This window comes from Platichthys flesus, chromosome 13 (genome assembly GCF_949316205.1).
Source record: "Platichthys flesus chromosome 13, fPlaFle2.1, whole genome shotgun sequence".
NCBI lineage: Eukaryota > Metazoa > Chordata > Actinopteri > Pleuronectiformes > Pleuronectidae > Platichthys > Platichthys flesus.
In genome coordinates, this window is record NC_084957.1 from 2,209,175 (window position 1) to 2,227,889 (window position 18,715).

Genomic DNA, 18,715 nt, shown 5'->3' on the forward strand with positions numbered 1-18,715 from the left:
CGTAAAGGTCCGAGTCAACTGCTTCTGCGTTCTTCATGTGTGGAAGGAAAAGCAAAGTTCAGACTTTTTCCGAGTTATTACTTAAAATGGCAGCTGGGGAACATGAAAGGTTTTTGAGCTTAAAAATGCTGATGGACATGATTTCAACTTCAGCTGTGTTTTGGTTGTTTTAGCCTCGTCCATGCGTTGAAGTCAGAACACAGCTCTGTTTTCTACTGAACAGACAGAAGAATGGAGTAAAGCCCTCTTCTCTGCTCCCTGGTTGAAATGTCATGTTTCTTTAGTGTCATGCATTCGTCAGCTCTCTGTCAGACGCTCAATCTGCCGCTGCCGGTTGTTTCCTGTTAACCAGCCAACCTCATCCTGCTGAACTGGCTTTGGTGACTCAGTGTTGTTGTTGTGTTGTTGCTGTGTGGTTGTTTGGACCAGTGGCTCCTTAAACCTGCAGTAAATGTGTTTGTGTTGTCTGTCCACTCATAGTGGTTTTTAATAATGACTTCTCCAACCTGCTCTTTGCTCTAATTGTGATAATAAAACCAGAGGAGGAGTCGCAGCGTTACATTTTAACACTGCAACAAACCCCTGGGTGCTAATCTGCTGCACATCCTACACAGGAGGAAATAGGCTGGAGGAAGGGGGCGTACCACCTGCTGGTGTTCGCCACAGACGACGTGCCTCACCTCGCTCTGGACGGGAGGCTCGGAGGCCTCGTCCAGCCTCATGATGGGCAGTGCCACCTCAACGACAACAACGAGTACAGCGCCTCCACAAAGATGGTAAGAAGAGCTGCTGGTTGTGTAGTGAAGATAATGCATGGTGGGATGCAAGACCCCTTGAAAGTATGTCTGTGTGTCTGTCTGTTCCCCTATTATCCCAGATTTTATGGCAGCACATGCACCCTGCAGCTTTACGTCCCGTAAGGAACCTGAAACCTTTATGTTGATGTAATAATAATAATACGACATTGTTCAATAAATCTCAGGTACGTTTTCTTTACAAAGTCCAGCTGTGAGTGGACGTTGGAATTTCCACAGTTTACTCAAAGAACGAAGAGAAGATATGAGTCTGATTCCTTCTTGGAGAACAAAGTTGTTTCTCTTGCTTTTAACCTTCTAAGGGTTTCTGGCTGCACTTGGATCGTGTCCCCGTCTGCATTAGAGATTTCACTTCGTTTAATGTCCGACATGTTCAGTAAATCTGTCTCATTACAAAGAAAAGCTTGAGTGAAGGCAGCTGAAGTAAAAATGGCAACTTACTTCAACCAGACGACCTGAGAACAAGCACTTATTAGTAGCCACAGCCTGTGGTGGTGGAGGGGAGGGCCAGTGCACGCTGTCTCACCTGGAGGCTGCCGGTGAAACCACAGAACTCACCGTGGACGAGCTGCAGTGCTGCAGGAATGAAAATATGTGTCTGACTCTCAACTGAACTCAAACTACTGACCTGAGCCCGTGATTCCATTTGGATACGAGTTAAAGGGCCAATCAAGAACTGGTGGGATTTTTTCTTCTTAAATTAAAGTCAGTAAAATAAAACGAACACAACTAAAGTCTCATAATAAGTTCATTGTGTCAGCACAGTAATGCTTCGGAAAAATAGATCAGAATCATGTGGATGCTGCCGTGCTGCAATTTACTAAAGAATTATTTCCATTTGGTTCAGTTTCCTCCTAAAAATACAGTTTCTAATTGACACGAGTGTTCGTATAGAAACTTCACTGTATCAGGAGGAAGGTTATTTAATTTAATTTAATTCTAATAGAACCAAATCGTAACACACATTATCTTTCTTTACATAGTGAGGTCGAGACCTGAAAGATCAGAGGAAACCAATAGTTGAGCAGCACAAAGAGAGAAACGCTCCTTATTACGTCTGTAGTAAAGAAAACACTGATGACTCTTCCTCTCCAAAGCAACATGTTTTATATAAGTGCTGGTGTGTTATTTAGAATATGAAATATTTCCTATAATTCAATTAAACAAATCTATCTATCTAAATGTTTGCAGTTTTGAATATACAACAAGAGTCTTTCTAATAAACAGCCATATTACACAAGTGAATTATGTATGTGGGACATAAATACAAAGAAAAGACCAAATACAATCACACAAATAGAACTGGAATTAAGAAAATAAACATAAATAATGTTTTTTCTTCAGCATTGTTTATTCTGTAAAATGAATTTTTCATACTGGTAAACAGAACCACTGAAACCAGCTCGGATTGGTGGATAATCAGCCAAGCGATTCATCATTGGCTCTGTAGAGACCAAGTTGGCTGTGAATTGACTCATTTGACTTCAACAACCTCAGACAGAGACTGTGGTGTATCCAATAAACATAACCACGTCTCAAAGTTTCAGATTCTGAAGCTTTTCTCTAGAAATAAGATATAAGTGTGTAGAAAACCCCTTTGATGCCTCCTGCCATCTCCTCCCTGCAGGATTATCCCTCTCTGGCTCTTCTGGGAGAGAAACTGGCAGAAAATAACATCTTCCTCATCTTCGCAGTCACAAAGCGACTCTACGTTATTTATAAGGTATTTATCATTTATGATTTGAAGACGTTATACTCATAATGCTCCTTTTTATTATATGACTAACACGTATCTCTTATCTACACAGAACTTTACTGCACTCATCCCCGGAACCACCGTGGAAATCCTGGACCAGGACTCTAAGAACGTCATCCAGCTGATCATCGCAGCCTACAACGTGAGTGAACGGAAGGATTTCCTGTTTGTGTGCCGTCGGAGAACCAAGAGAACCAAGAGAGGGATTGAGAGGAGGGATAAGAAGAGGGGGGGGGGGGTCTGTTAATGAGCCTCCAGCCGACACAAGCTGGGTTTCTCATTCTGCAGCAAGTGTTGAAATGGTTTCAACAGCTGTCACTTTCATATCTCTCAAAGCAGAAGTCAGTTCATCTATTAAAAGTCATTTAATCTGTTAAAAGTTATAACTGAGGATCTTCACAGTGTCTCAGAAAGAAGAATCTGAGGGGTTCTAAAATTATAAACAGGAGAAAATGCACTATATCCAATAGAGTAGTCGGTCAGGACATATTTACCACCTGAATTTGAATGCAGCTTATTAAAAAGGTTTAAATGTCGGGAAGACGTGTTGAGTTTCAGAAAGGATCAGTCAGACACGAGTCTCCATCAAGAGCGAGCGTTGGGGTGATGGACTCACATTCTCTTCAACCAAATCAGATTTAATTATATGGGACATAAAAGCTTCATGAGGATGGAAAAGGGAAAACGAGAGAAACGAAAGACACAGAAGATAAAAGAGGAAATGACGATGGACATTAAAAGAATCATGAGACAGAATCAGGCTGAATTAAAGACGTTTGACTTTCAATTAAATTCAAATGAATGTTGGCTGTTAGAGAGATTTAATGAGACATATGATGTTATTTCTTTCCTCTTGTTGGTGTGTTTAAAAAAAAGGGCAAGACAATTAACAAATTATAACAATTTAAAGTAGGTGTTTTTAACCCTTCCCCCCCCCTCTCTGTCTGAACCACGAGCTGAAGCCTGATATTCATCTCACCGCTGGTTGAAAGAAGTGCATTCGTTTTTCAGTGTGAAGCCTCGGCTCTGCAGCCAATCAGACGTTCCATCAGATGGTTTCCTGTGTGGGCGTTCGGAGCTCGCCTCGCTCAGGAGGAGGGGCTGCGTGGTGACGGCGTTTTGAAGGGGGGGGGGGGTGCTTTGACTTGACGGCCCTTTATTAACATTCCAGCTGCCACATCATATCCACCGCTCCGGAGACGTTAGCTCGATGAGCTCTGCCAAACACTATGAGATTATGTTGTGTAGCCGTTTCCCTCCTGGTCTTGACTGTGGCATGAAGCGTTGTCTCGCTGTGATCGTGTTCAGGGTCAGAAACGTCTAATTGTGTGTGAGTGAGAGAGAGAGAGAGAGAGAGTGAGAGTGAGGTCACTCTCGCCCTTTTGCACCCAGTACGATCCCGTTCTCTCCCTGACAGCAAAGGAGAGCATGAGCCACTGTGTGCATGAGCCACTGTTGCGTGGAGTCAGATGCAGCTGGCTTCGCACACAGCCGCGGAATTTCACATGCACACGCACGCAACCTGGGTCCCTGCACAGCTCTTGTGGTTGTGGTGAGATTAACTATAAAAATGTGCCTCACCAGAGCAACACATTCCCCATGTTTCCCTCCTTTACACTCCAGAGTTACAGGCATGAGCAGATACACTGAGGTGGTTTTAATATAAATGTCAACGTATAAACGTGGCGGCAGTTTCGAGTTTTATGTGCCCTGGTAAAAACCCTGTGTGCCTTATCGTAGAGGAACCCTGAGAGGATTTGTTTTAACGTGCCCCTGATCTCCCTCCCGGTTCTGTCTCCTCAGAACATCCGCTCTAAAGTGGAGCTGTCGGTGTGGGACCACCCTGAGGACATCGGCCTTTCCTTCACCGCCACCTGCCAGGATGGGAAGCCGCTGCCAGGCCTCAGGAAGTGTGCCGACTTGAAGATAGGAGACACCGTGAGTCCCCCCCCCCCCCCCCCGTCCACACATTCCTCTGCAGCTCCCCTCACGTCACACAGTGCATGTTTTATTCATCCTGCTGGACCCGAGTGTTCCAGCAGCTCGGTCGTCTTCACCGACATCATTTTACTTTTTCAGGTCATGAAAAATGTATCTGCAGCTTTAAGATTTCACTTTCATTTCACCGAACGACCTTCTGAAATCAGAGGCGTGTGTCGACTGTGGCCTTTTCCTGCAACACGTCCACTGGCTGAAGACGCAGGATAAAAAGTCCCTGGCTTGTTCTGCCAGAGATTTGGCAGAGTTTGCTGTGATGAGGCCAAACTGAAGAGGAGGGGGAGGGGGAGGGAGATTATTTTGCTTTTCACTGTAACCAAACACCTCCACTGGCACCTGAGGAGAAGTCCCAGCGACAGGCGGAGCTTCTGAGGCTAAATCCACACGACCGCATTTCAGCTTCAAAATGCATCTGTGCTTTTTACAGTTTTCTAGAACCTGAGAAGTTTGGAAACGGCCTCATTTGTTTTTGTTGCTCACAACTTGTTAATCCAAGTGAAGAAGTCCCTGCTCTTATTCTTGAACATCTACTTCCTGTTTACACCACATGACCAGTACGTGACTGTAAATAAAGATGATTGACATAACAGCTCCTCTAAAGTGAAGCGTGGTCACCGGCTGAAGTTGAGGTCATGAGCTGTTCCTCCTCCATGTTAGTGGAAAAAAATCAAAGAACACATTAAAATAAATGTTTCTTAAGATGATTTCTGCCATTTTAGGTTGTTCACATTTCTGGATAGTTGCAGGAAGTGGAGACATTTTGTTCATCTTTATTTACAGTCTATGATTATAACTGATATTCGGCTTAATTGTTTCTGCAGAGTACAGAGATCTTTTTTTTATCCTTTTTAGTTTTGTAACTAAAAGATCTGAGTGTGGATGAAGTCTCTGCTTCGGTGTCAGATTTGTCTTCAAGCTCAGATCTCAAACTGGACTTTCTGCACGTTCTCATCAGCACCTGTCGCAACACGCACGGGAACATTAACACACCCCGTGCATTTTTAAACTGTTTTATTTTTAAGCCTGAGCATGTCCCTCAGGGGATTTAGTTCTTTGTGTTGTCTGCTCTTGTGGTTGTGTTGCTCTGAATGTTGGAGGAAGTTCGGCTGCAGCCAAATGTGCAGCGGGAAACTAAATTAAGGGGAAAAGAGACGAACATCATCTGTTGGTTGGTTTTTAAACTCTCAAACAATAAATCTCTTCAGCAGTTTTCACACATGAAATCCAGAAGATGTGATATTATCCAGTGAAGCAGCAGCAGCAGGTTTGTCTGGTCCGACTCGTTCACAACAACAGGAACATGTTGGGAACATCCAGGCGAGGGGCGGAGCCTGTAGAGCACCAGGAGGCTGTGGAAAGATCAGGATGGGACATTTTAATCACATTTTGAACAGGCTCCTAATTAAAATCTGCACTGAATCCTTTGACAATGTGAGCGAGGGGCAGCTTCAGACATTCTGTCACACAGAGAGGCCCCCCCCCCCCCCGCCCCCCCACTGGGACAAGGCGGATTGAGGCAGAATAACAGCACTGAATGAAAAGTGGGGTCTCTCGGGTTATGCGCCTCGCTCTTGTCTTCTCATCCCGAGCCCTGAAAGGAGGTGGAGGGAGGGACAGCAGGCTCGGTCCGCCGGGTGCCAACCCTTCCCAGCCTTTCACCGAGGATGTGGCCTGGTCCGCGCCCCCCCCCCCCCCCCCCCCCCCCCCCCCCCCGGGTGTCAGTCACCACCTGAGCCTGACGCTGCATCGCAATGACATCGCACAAAAGCAGGCGGGAGGGGGCCTGTGAAACCGCACACTCTGAAAGGAATCAACAGGCGGGGGGGGATCTGACGGCACCTTTTCTCTGTAACACTTGCAGAGCTGTGCGAGCACTGAATAGACTCATGCATATGAATGAGGCCGAACCCGCACAGACTCCACAGAGGCAGCTGAATCAGATGTTGTTTTGTTTGACCTCCGTGGGTTTTGTCCCAGTAAATTGAATTTCAGGCGGTCATAAGAATTCCATCAGCCAAAATGGATTCTCAGCGGAGACACAGATTTTCTTTTGTCTTTCAAGTCGTCATCGTGAAAACATAGTTTCCAATGTGTTGCTCTCCTGCCTACACGTGCACCATACCATAGTACATACCAGTGTCTGTTTCACACATGACTCACTCATCTGTGTGTGGAGGTATTTCCTCAATGAGTTCAATCTCCTCTCCATCCCTACCCCCCCCCCCCCCCCCTCGGTTCCTAACCAGCCACGTGATTGGGCGGAGTGGCCTCCTCGCGACTCGCATTTACAGTAAATTTGATTTTGTTAACCAGTTTCCCGCTCGGGTGGGGGGGGGGCAAGCATGATGTGACGAAGGCTTTTCTTGTTTCCTGAATCAACCCGTGTTGAAAATATGGTGCAGAGATTTAAACTGCCCCTTCCCCCTGTTATTAGGTTCAAACAGTGCTTATGACTCTAATGTGCTTTGGACTCAAGTTCCACAAAGAGGCTGAAGAAGAACCCGGAGAGCTTCTTCAGAGGAACAGGAAAGAGATTAAATGGACGTAGTTCTGAAGTCACGTCCCAGTTTGGGAGCAGGCGAAGCCACAGCAGCTCCTTCTGGGGTTAAACAAGTCCGTGGATGTGAAAGAACGATGCAGGGTCGTGTGTAGTTCATGCATGGAGAATGTCGCGCATCTGCAGGACGTGTGTGTTTGCTCCGATGAAGAGCTGCAGGGTGGGATCAGGCCACTTATGGAAATAAAAGATGTCAGAAGATACTGTGGCTCCGAGGCTGTTTGATGCCGCCACTGTTTAGAACCTTCATCTGTCATCTGAACCTGACGTGAACTCTGCAGAAGGAACAAACAGGAAGTCGGCAGCATCTTTCCAGCATCCCCCCCCCCCCGTTTGAACCCGACCTCTTGTGTTTCTGTGCAGGTTTCGTTCAACGTGAGTGTGGAGGCGAGGAGCTGCCCGGGCCGCGGCGCCGACCAGAGCTTCACCATCAAGCCGGTGGGGTTCAAAGACCGTCTGGAGGTGCTGGTGGATTATCAGTGTGACTGCGGCTGCAGCCGGACGGCACAGACCAACAGCAGCATCTGCAGCTCCATGGGTACGTCCACTTGAAAGAGGAGAAGTTTAGGATTCAACACCGAGTATGAACCACACAAATAAAATCCCATTTAAACAATAGATTCCTGAAATATATTAGATCGACCCTTTTTACACTAACTTCAAATATTCCCACGATTAATGGTTTTAATTAAACAGTTTATATATCTGTAATTCAGTTTTAAACGTGTTTAAAAGCACAAATCCATAAGAAAACTAGTTCAACCACTTTTGCTCCTTCAAGAAAACCATCCTGGATTTTTGCTCTTGGTCAAAACTGGTTTAAAAACAGCAGCCTTGTGGTTTAGTGACCGACACGGAGAAAAGCTCCAGCTCCGCTTCCTGTGAGTTGAGACGTCGGACACTTCAATCAGTGACAACTGAGGGAAAGCTCCTACCTCCACCCTCTTAATTCACTGCTTCCTCAGGCCTGATTATGGAGACGCTCTCACTTGTGGTTGTTGTTGTCGAGTTAAAGACGGTAATATAACGGAAATTACACTCTTAACTTCACTCACTACTATTTTTATAATTTGAGATATGTGGATGTTTAAAATACAGAAAATACTCTTTAGTTAGATCAGTTATTATCCAAGTTTTAGGAAGAATACATCCACTTATTTTTGTGCATATTGTACATCTTGTAATCCCTTAGGAGGAGACGCGATGTTTTTTACCTCTAGTTTGCTATAAAGACTTTTTTGTGAAAGTAAAAGTTCTGCAAAGTTAAAAAGCCCAAACTCTGTGGTGCAGGGACAACTGGATATGAGAATCAAACCGTGAAAGCATCTTGATATTATTGAAAATTGTATTTGATGTCTGATCTAAACTAGAAGGTGAACAGGCCCAAGCTGAGTGAACTTTTGCTCCTGCAGGTACTTATAACTGTGGGACGTGTCGCTGCGAGCCGGGCTACCTGGGCGCCCGCTGCGAGTGCCAGGAGGGCGAGGCCAGCAGCATGTACCTCAGCGCCTGCCGGGAGGCCGAGGGGAAGCAGGTCTGCAGCGGGCGCGGAGAGTGCAGCTGCAACCAGTGTCTGTGCTACGAGTCGGAGTTCGGAAAGATTTACGGAGCCTTCTGCGAGTGTGACGACTTCTCCTGCGCCCGACACAAAGGCGTCCTCTGCTCTGGTAGGAACATCATCCTCAGATCCTTCATGTTCCCTCTGAGGCCGAGCCGGTCCGAGCTGTGGGTTTGAATTCTGCTGTCACGGTGATGTGAGGAGAATCCCGGTGGTGGTTTGAACTACAGCTGTTAAGACATCCTCCCCAGGCAGCATTGAACCCGATGAGAAAACAAGTCGTACGCACTGTAAACCTTTAGATCTGCTGCTGGTTGTGGGGGATAATTCAAACGAATGCCCGGTGTCGAGTCATGTCTCATACCATTTGATCTGGTGAGTGGTCGAACCCGTCACCGGCTCCGGCCCTCGAGCCTGAGAGAAGCTGAGAGGTGCAGCTGCAGAAGTCGTTGTTCGGAGCCTGATAAAGATGGAGATTTCTATCGTCTGTTTCTAACTCTGTGAGCTGAAGCACCGTGGTTTTAACTTCTCTCCACATTGAGCCACTCAAACCTAAACACGTTCTGTGAATCAGAGTTGCCAGTTTGGATTCCTCTTCCTCTCACTGATCCGTCTCACTTCATTGTGATGCTCAAACTGCGCTGAGCTTTGGTCTGAAAGGGTTTGACCCGTTTGGCTGTGTCGATCCGCTCTGAGGCTGAAGCTCTTGTTTTCCCAGAACATCGAGTCCAAGACTCTGTATTCTGATGTGGGACCTCCTGGCTGAATCGGGTTTGTGCTGGTGGTGGGGGGGTGGGGGGTCACTGGCTCATCCCCAAGCCAAGTTCTGTGAACCCACAGAGAACTCTTTGTGACAGGGGGCCAGCTCTGGTGCGATCCAACAACACAATGGCCCGCCTGTATTTATCTAAACCCAGCAGAAACAGAAGTCTTTGGTCTGAATGCACAAACCCAGGAAGGTTTGTTTGTTTGTGCCGATCGTCCACGAGCATCATCATTAAATCTTAACAGTCCACTACCTTCTCCTCTCCTCGCTCCTCACATGGAGCCATAATGACCTCCTAATGATACCTAACACTCCTCCTCCTCCTCCGCACTTTCCTCCCCTCGCTCCTCTGATTCTGTCAGTTAATTATTGTGTGTAAAGGCTGTAAAAACAAATCGGTGCCCGCACGATTCTACAAAACCCACAGGAAACAGTGTAAAGCTCTGATTCCAGCCGCTGGGTCTGCAGCAGTATCTTGTAAATGGCCCGGTGCTCCTCTTGGATTGGTCGCGCTGCGCTGAGATCAGCTCGTTTGTCGTCTCGTCTGGAAAATGTGGAGCGTTCAGACTGATAAACCGCCTGAAGGCGCAGCACGCTTTATTAAAAAGGGAAATCAGCTGGCACGGCATCCTCATGGTGTTTCTTCTCTTAAATCACTCTGTCTCCATGAACGTCTGTCAGCAGTTTTCTCATGGAGCCCAAGCAGCCGTCTTTAAATCCTGTATCTGTATCTGAGGTCAGATGACCTGAGCTGGTCGACCTGCTCTTTCTCTAAGAGTCTTACTGTGAAGCTCCTCATCTGTCTGTGGTTATCTCTGTGTCAGTGTGTGGAGCCCTGAGTCTCTCATCATCCAGGTGAACACAGTCTGATGTGTGGTATCAGTGCACGGCCTGATTTAAACCCTGTCTGTGGGTCAGTGCAAGGATTCACTCACTGTCTCATAGTAGTAGTACTGTGTGTCAGAGGCCGGCTGATCAGATCTGAAGGCAGATGATAGGGGCCGTATAAATCCTTTAAATCCTTTATGTCAACAAAATGAAAGTACAATATATTTAATTAAATAATTACTCATTTGCATTTTGAAACATTTCAGTAAGAAAAATATTGTCTGAATGTAAAATAATCAGCAGTTTGATGACGACATCTTCATGTATAGTTTCTAGTTTCTGGCCTTCTCCTCCTGTTTTTAAAAGTTTTGACTTCCTGCTCCTCCTGCCCCCCCCCCCGACCCACATCTGGCCCCCCTGACCCACATCTGCCCCCCTCCGAACAACATCTGCTCCCCCGGATCCTCAGCTGATTCTAAATAATGATCTAAGCGCCCGACGGACTCCGACTGCCAGAAATAGCGCCGCTCTATTTTCCAGTCTTGCACAAACCCTCTTCTCTTTTTTTTTTTACCACATAAATAAAACGTCTGTCCCGAGCCCTGTGTGTGTGTGAATGTGCACGTCGAGTGCACGTGTGCCTCCTCGAAGCGTAAACTGGAACATGTGTGTTTATACATGTTGGTGCTTGGAGTTACTGGACCTGTGTTTCGCTGAAGGAGGCAGTTGTCCTCAGTGTCTTTTTGTTCTGTCGGAGGAGACGTCAGTTTGAGACGAGGCACTTTGAAACCCTCCAGTCTGACGGGAGGAGGCGACACCGGGGAAACGGAGAAGGTCAAGAAGTTATTCTAACAACAGCTAAGAACATGTTGGAGCACAGACTCGCTCTGTGGGGACATCCACACAACCAGCTTTAAATCACTTCTACGTTCACGCATTGTTTGACAATAATGACGAAAGAGATTTGAGATCCTGAGCGTCAGCAGAATAAAACTACTGGTGTATGATCACATGTTGATGGAAGGAGTGTTGACTTCTACTTGATGCAGAAATGTGTGATTTAACGAAACTACCCAATGTCTGCACCTGGACACCTGACACTCAGAACCCCCGAGGTAAAACAAACAGTGGACGGCTCCTCCTCCTCCTCCTCCTCCTCCACCTCCTCTTCCTCCTCCTCCTCCTCCTCCTCCCTCTGCTCGTCCGAACTTGACTGAACTTGACGTCTGCAGACACAGGCCTGAGGTTTCCACCCTGATGTGCTGCAGACACAAGGCCCACACTGTCGCTGATGAACCTCAGACCCGGCGATGAGTTTCTTTGAGCTGCACCTACAGTTGGCAGCACCAGTGCAAAGTGTTTGGGTTTTGTTTATTTGGCTCAGCGGCTGTTTTCAGGCCTCACGGTGAAGTCCAGTGTGTTTACGTCCAGCTCAGCCTCTGGGCTGAAGAGAAGATCCCCTGGAAGTCACTGTTTCAGCCCCGGTGTTTAACCACAGCTGACTTTAATAGTTTGAGTTGGATTAATAAAAACAAGAGGAGCCTGAGTCCCAGCTGTGGGAAGCTGTGGGATGTGTGAGTCTGCAGAGCGACAACCAGGCAGCTGACGGGAAAACAGAGAGGAGAGTTCCTGAATCGAGCTTCTGTGGAAGTTTCTCTGTGATGATTACGTAACAGGCAGATTTATGCATCTGTGGTTAATCTGCAACCACAACACTGATGAACAATGATGACTACAATGGGTCAGCGTCACAGACTGTGAATAAAGATGGACGACATGTGAACGTCCCAAAACTCAAGCTGAAACATAAAGAAATGGCGGGTACAGGTGTCCTGATATTTTAGCGTCCATCTTTTTGTTTAACCATGCTAACCACCTAATGGATGCTAATGTTGCTCCCTTCCTGGATGTGAAAAAAACAATCAATTAGAATAGTAGTAAATCGTTGGTATAATCCTGTTTATGAGTTATACCGCAGCCAGCCACCAGGGAGCAGCTGAGACGGTTTGGCTTCACTTTCAGGGAGCATCATGTCCTCCATCTTTGTTTACACTCCCTGGGTTCAGCAGAGAAAGGGGTATTTAGGTGATTACAGTTATTCCTGTTGATTGGCATTTCTGCAGTGCCGCCCACTCGACACTAAAGAGCATCCATCATCAGAAATCATCTCATTGAGAGGAAAACAAACAGAGATAATGATCTTTTCTCTCTGTGTGTAGTGTCAACAGAAAGAACTGCTCACTCAGCAAATGTCAGTGTTGCACAAACAGCCGTTTGTGTTGTTCAACTCGGGGACACAGGGGTAATCATTGTGTCTCTGATGGTTTTTATAGGCTTTTGTCAGTGAGGCACCAGAATCCAGGAGTAAACACTGTTTTCATGACTGATAATCACTGTTGTCTGTCAAGCGCCTGATGTTATTCCCATAAATAACATCACACATGAACAACACACAATCTGATCCTCCCTATGTGCTCCTTCAGTGTTCCTGAGCTGTGTGTCAGGGCTCTGTGCAGACTGGGGTGTGTTAAAGGTTGTGTTGTTCTTTTCTTACTGACGCACAAACACCAAACCTGAGCAGAGGAGATGTCTTTCTGTCATAGAGGGGTGATGTGCACAGTGACCCTGTGGTGTCACAACGGAAAATCACGAACCCGACAACAACTGATCAAACTCGGCTGCAAAGAAATGTGACGACAAATAAGAGATCATGTGGAGAGTCTGTTCATCCAATCAGCAAAGAGCCTCGTGGACAGCAGCTGCCGTCCTTTGTGTTAGAAGTTGTGTTTCTGTGTCAGCCTTCAAGGCCACCGTACACATCGGCCGTGTTTCTTTCTGATGATGAACTTTGCCTCAGTGTTCCAGCGACAGCTTGTCTCAGCCTGTGCATTTTAACAGCCCACATATTTGAACTGTTTCACCCCGAGACTCTCACACACTCGCAGATATATACACTGAGATAGGGTTGTGATAATGTTTGCACAGACCAGTGTGTGCAGAGCGCAGGAGAATCCCACTGAACCGTAGCACACGCTCTTAGTTTGAAAAGCTGTGTAAATAGTGAAATGCACAGTTTGTGTAAGATTGTGTCACAGCTTCAGAACCACTTCACTGTACAACTTCCCCCCTCAAGCCCTGAAGGAGCTTCAGCAACGATTAGTCACGAACAAGAGAAAATGTGACGAGCACTGTTTACACTTTTTGCCAGCTCAGCAGTTTTTCTCTGACTCCTCTGTTGTGTGTTTCTCGGCTTGTGTTTCTTTTTGTGTCTCTTCTTCTCGTCGTCACTTCTTGTCTCCATCACTGTTTCAGTAGTTTTTGTCTTTGCTGTACTTGAGGAAACTGAAATGCGAGTTGACCACAAATGGGCAGGAATCTCTCCGCCCAGCCCCCCCCCCCCGACCCCTGAGGTCACAAATAAGCGTGTGTGCACTTTTATTGGACACTTAAACATACTTAGAATTTAAAATCCAAACAAACCAGCCCCCCCCCCGTTGTGTCGGCACGTCGTGGCCTCGGACTGAGTTCGACTCCACAACACAACGAGTGCAGCTCCTGTTTGAATTCCCTCTTTATGTTTTTCATTCAGATACAAAAGGGGAAACACTCCCCGGCCGGTTTGAGCCTGTGGACAAACAGTAATCTGAACCCACGGCAGCCGACTGTGTAATTAACTGGAGTGGAGTTTTTTTTTTTTGTCTGTGTGATATTGTTCGACTGTGAAGAGTTTTCATTTAAAGTCGTACAATCGCATTCTCCGGGTCGGAGCTGCGTGCTGCGACAGATGAGTGTTTGAAATCGATGCTCTGTCATTAGACAAAAGAAGCAGCAAGTCTCCGTGGTATCAACCGACGTGCTGGAACCGGCAGCTTCTCTTATTCTTATTCCTCTGCTGCACCAACGAGAGCAGCTACGTGTGGGTTTTTAAAAACGCAGTTCGAATCCTTCCAGTCGGCGGAGGAGTTTCTATGTTTTGTTCTCGTTAGATTCGTTCAAGGTCACAAAGCTTCTTAGTGTCACTTCTTCAAAGATACAAAGACCAAATCTCTGTTGCACGTTGTTCCCAAGATGGAACAAAACAATAATCACGCAAACGTTCCTGGCCGCACAAACGGAAGTGTATTTGTGTTGACACAGGGTTATTGGTTCTTTCTCACTGGAGGAGCTGGAGCTTTCATTTGTTTACTGGTTAACTTAGTTTACTGTGATTCCACGTGAAACCTTGAAATAATCAAAATGTCTCTTTTGCATTTTGAACGTCTGACACAGTTTTACTGTTTATATCCATTATCAGAATAACGTCAAGATGGAAACAGGAAGTTTTTCCTCTCAACTATTGACCTGCTGTTTTCATGGAATATTTACCCATGATGCATATCTTTCCCTCAACATCATGTTGAAAATGATATACAGGCATTCTAATTATGCAGAGCAGGATTTCCCACAGGAAACAAAGCTGTTGCCTGTTCCATCCTCTCCAGGGACTCGGCCATTACCTCTTTACTGTAATTTCTTCTCACTTATTGTTCAAATGCTTTGGTGACGCAGGCGAACCTGGGTGAACCACAGCTATTCCAAGTCTCCAGTGAAGCTTTGCATCGCTCTCAGTCTCAGCTGAGAGCAGAACTCAGGGCGACGCTTCGGACTCGAGCTGCAGATGTGGGAGGTCAGAGGGCGAGTTTTCTTTTCATGCACACAAACAGCAGCTATGTGAGCGGCGCTGCAGGAAGTGGAAGGGGAGCGTCGCTCTGTGTGCGACCGCATCGTATCGCACACTGAGCTTCAACGAGGGTCACGGAGTTCGGTACCACAACCTCTCGAGCTTCGGAGGAGACGATTCCTCCAGATTCAGTTTGATATGAAACTGATCTCAGGCTCCGGTCGTCTGGTCCACATTCAAAGAGCATGTTAAAGTTTGTGTAACCATTTAAGATGGTTTAAGTCACATGATGTTTTTTGTAGTTTTATTTCCTTTTGTGTGTTTTAGAAGGTTTATTATTTTTTTTATGGAAAAGGTTGAAACTTAAAGAGACAGGAGCTGAAACCAAGCGTTTGAGACAGAGGCTGAACAGAGGAGCTGCAGCGATGGACAGGCGGAGGAATTTGTTTTTCTGAACACTAGAGCATGAAAACATTTAATTACACTTATTAATAATAATGATCAACCTGAATATGAGCAGAATACATCTCCTTTTAAAAGCAGCTCTTTTTATTTGATTCTGTCACAGCTACACATTGAAATCTTCCCTGTTGCTCCAGTAAATGTCTTCATCCTTCAGAACACAGTCAAATATCTGACAAGACCAGACATGATGCTGAGTCTGCTCTCAAACCACTGGGACCAGCGTCACTCACATCTGTCTCCCAGCAGAACCCAGAAGCCGTCGCAGTGGAACCCGGCTTTGTTCAGTCCGTCGCTGCAGACAGGATTTGGTTCTGCTCGAGCGCCTGTTGCTCCCACACGTGGGATCTGATCTGCTCAGAGAACATCGTGTTTATGGAGAATGTGTTTTCATTAGAGGAGCAGATTTCAGCCGAGCTGCAGTTTGATTTTAAACCCTCAGCTTCGCTTTATCTGGCACATTTGCGTGATGCGTTTCAGTGAATATCCTTCTAAAAATAACCAGACGGCTCATTTGCTCCGTGTATAATCTCCAACTATTTACATAAGCCTGTTTAAGTATGATTTTGAAACCCAGTATGTCTCCTGCAGGCAGAATAAACATGGGAACGTATTTCCAGGCCGTCCCTGCACCGTGATATAAAGCTGCATTTGCGTTTAATGTAAAATATCTTCTTGAGCCTGTAATTGTGTCTTTAAAGGCAGCGGCTGTGACGGAGGAGCCGGGCTGTGATTCAGCTGACATGACAGAATTCAGCAGCTGGAGGTAAAACCCACGAGATGTTCAGGAGCTGCAGCAACTCTGCAGTGTTTGAGATTTACAGAGTCTCCCTGGACTGCTCCCTTCTTCAGTCACAGGCGTTAAACTCCTGCAAGAATCAACAATGATTGTTCGTCATGGTCCATTAAGTGTCCAGAAGCTTTTGGTCAAATCCTGTGATATTCATCGGAAAATACAACGTTCAGATTAGAGCTTAACAGGTTTATCAGTTTAGCAAATATGAGTATTTCACTTCCTTAAGTTCACGATATAAACACTTAAAAACTTATTTTATTATTCAAGTTCGATGTATTTGTTTATTTGTGGTTTCTTTTTATTTATAGTTATTTATCATAAGGTTTACGTTTTAATTATAACATATTTAGCCTCAATTACAGCTGTTTGCCACAAGGATTTGAGAATAACATCTTACGAACCATACATCAACTGATCTGAGATAGTTTTCTCCAAAATACTTAAAATCTTTTCCCTCCTATGCAAAACAAACAACACACTGTATGTGAAGGGACGGTGCCAGTATATTACACTCCAGTAAAACTGAAAGTACTGGTGTGATGTTCTCTTGACGGGGTTATTGCAACAGGGTCGTTAAAGCAAGGCACAGTTATTTATAGAGCACATTATAGAAGTCAATGTACTTTACAGTCATAAAAGAAGTATAAATGTACAGATCAGAAACTAAGAACATTTAAAGGAGGTCAGCTGATTTCATTCAGCCACAGAAACCAGTTCACTCACAACTGTGGTGGAATGAGGAAAAATGTGCTGTATGAAGACATCTGATGGTAAATTCTAAAACACCTTCTGGCAGCACATCGAGCCTTACTCCATTAAATACCTTCGCTGTAGATGATCAGATATTTGTTCTCGCTCTGCAGCCAAAGTGCAAGAAGGGAATGAACCCTGTGAACTTCCAGCAGAGGAAGTGAGCTGGAGGCCTCCAGCTGCTCCGGGCTGAGCACTCTGACAGCCCGATTCACAGGGATTTGATTTCCCCCGGTCACTCTCTCGCCCGATGACGGAGCTCTGAATGTGTGACGCCTGCATCTGAAGTGCAGAAGAGGAAAAGAGAAACCGGAGAGTAAAGATTTGTCTTCATCAGCAGCAGCTTCTTCCTCTTGGTCATTTTGAGGCTGAGCCTGCTGAGCTGCTTGTTCAGGCTGACGGAGCGTCTGCAGAAATGTCCTGGAGGAGTAGGGTCACAGCTCTGAAGGATCTGAACACGTTCCACATCTCCTCCTCTACCACAGCTGTGTTTATCATGAGCAGGGTTTCATCTCAGTGAGTCAAAATGTCCTGGTAGCCTAATAACAAAAAGAGGGAACGGTGGGACGAGGACCTGGTGCACTTGCTCCAAACATCTGTTTTAAGGCACGGACGTGGTTCCCGGATGTGGGCTCGTGTTGTGTGGACTTCTGTTATTCTCATCTGTCTCGATGCCAGTGGTGTGGAGAGCCAGGAAGCTCTCAGTATTCAGGTAAATACCATCATTTGACAAAGAGGAGACTTATAGCAAACTGCTTTTAAAACAACCCCTTAGAGAGGGCGAGTCCCACCACCACTCTGAGACCAGCCCTGGTCCAACAGCCCTTTGTGTGACCCTGACAGCACCTGGGTCACATGAAGTGAATACGAGGAGGAGGCAGAACAACGAGGTGGAAAGCAGTAGTTTGCCCTGTGGAGGTTGGGTGAAGCTTCATCCACCATCAAGCCCTGCACCAGATCCTAAGAGAAACTCTGGATCTGCAGAACACTGCAGCCGGTGACTCTGGATCAGGAGAACAGATGTGCACAGTTCAAATCGTGCAGAAAGGATCATCTCGCCCTCTGAGGGGCTGAGCGGCTGTGGTTGAAGGTCACGTCTCCAGGGTCGGTACCGTGACTCAGCGACATGTCGCCCTGCCCTCGCTCACCGAGGTTTGGGAGTGGTGCTCCACACTCTGTGACCACAAGCCCAAAAAACCCCTGATGAATCTGATCAGTGTCAGTTTTTCCACCTTAAAAATACTCAACTCTGCGACTTGCACCGAAGGAATAATTAATAACCGATGTGTTTACACAAAAATAGGAAAAAGAATTCGATGCATGCGTGTTGGTCCAGACAGGATGTTGCACAACGCAGATAACGAGGGGGAATGTTTCCTGTTCACTTGGAGAAGTCTCTCCGACCTCTTTCTGGGTCTGGGTCTAATCAGAGGATCTGTTTTCCTTCCCCACTGCGTCTGCGTGAGAGCGGCCGTGTCATCATATTGTTCGGTTGTCATCATTGGACCGAAGGAGCAGCCACTCCTAACACAGACGACAGGGCGTTCAGACGCTCGTTGACCTGATTCCTCCTCCGTCTTTGCTCTGTTTCCATTTGGACCATGTTTGAAAAATAACAGTTTTATGTAACTGCTTACTTCAACAGGCGTAATATATTTTTTCATATAAAACAGCTTAGAATAATTTCCCTCATAGGAGTGACTGACTCTCGTAAAAACACAGTTCCACATTTTCTGGTTTGGTTGGAAATGCAACAAAGCAGCAGGAGG

At 46.1% G+C, this 18,715-nt stretch overlaps 1 protein-coding gene across 1 annotated transcript in view; it reads left to right on the top strand.

Moving 5' to 3' along the window:
* itgb5 (integrin, beta 5) overlaps positions 1 to 18,715 on the top strand; it is a 31,856-nt gene that overhangs the window by 4,201 nt on the left and 8,940 nt on the right. The window contains exons 6-11 of the mRNA XM_062402394.1: positions 615 to 776; positions 2,443 to 2,538; positions 2,624 to 2,713; positions 4,375 to 4,509; positions 7,490 to 7,664; positions 8,539 to 8,793. Coding sequence (XP_062258378.1) covers positions 615 to 776; positions 2,443 to 2,538; positions 2,624 to 2,713; positions 4,375 to 4,509; positions 7,490 to 7,664; positions 8,539 to 8,793 — 913 coding nt within the window. The remainder of the gene's footprint in view (positions 1 to 614; positions 777 to 2,442; positions 2,539 to 2,623; positions 2,714 to 4,374; positions 4,510 to 7,489; positions 7,665 to 8,538; positions 8,794 to 18,715) is intronic.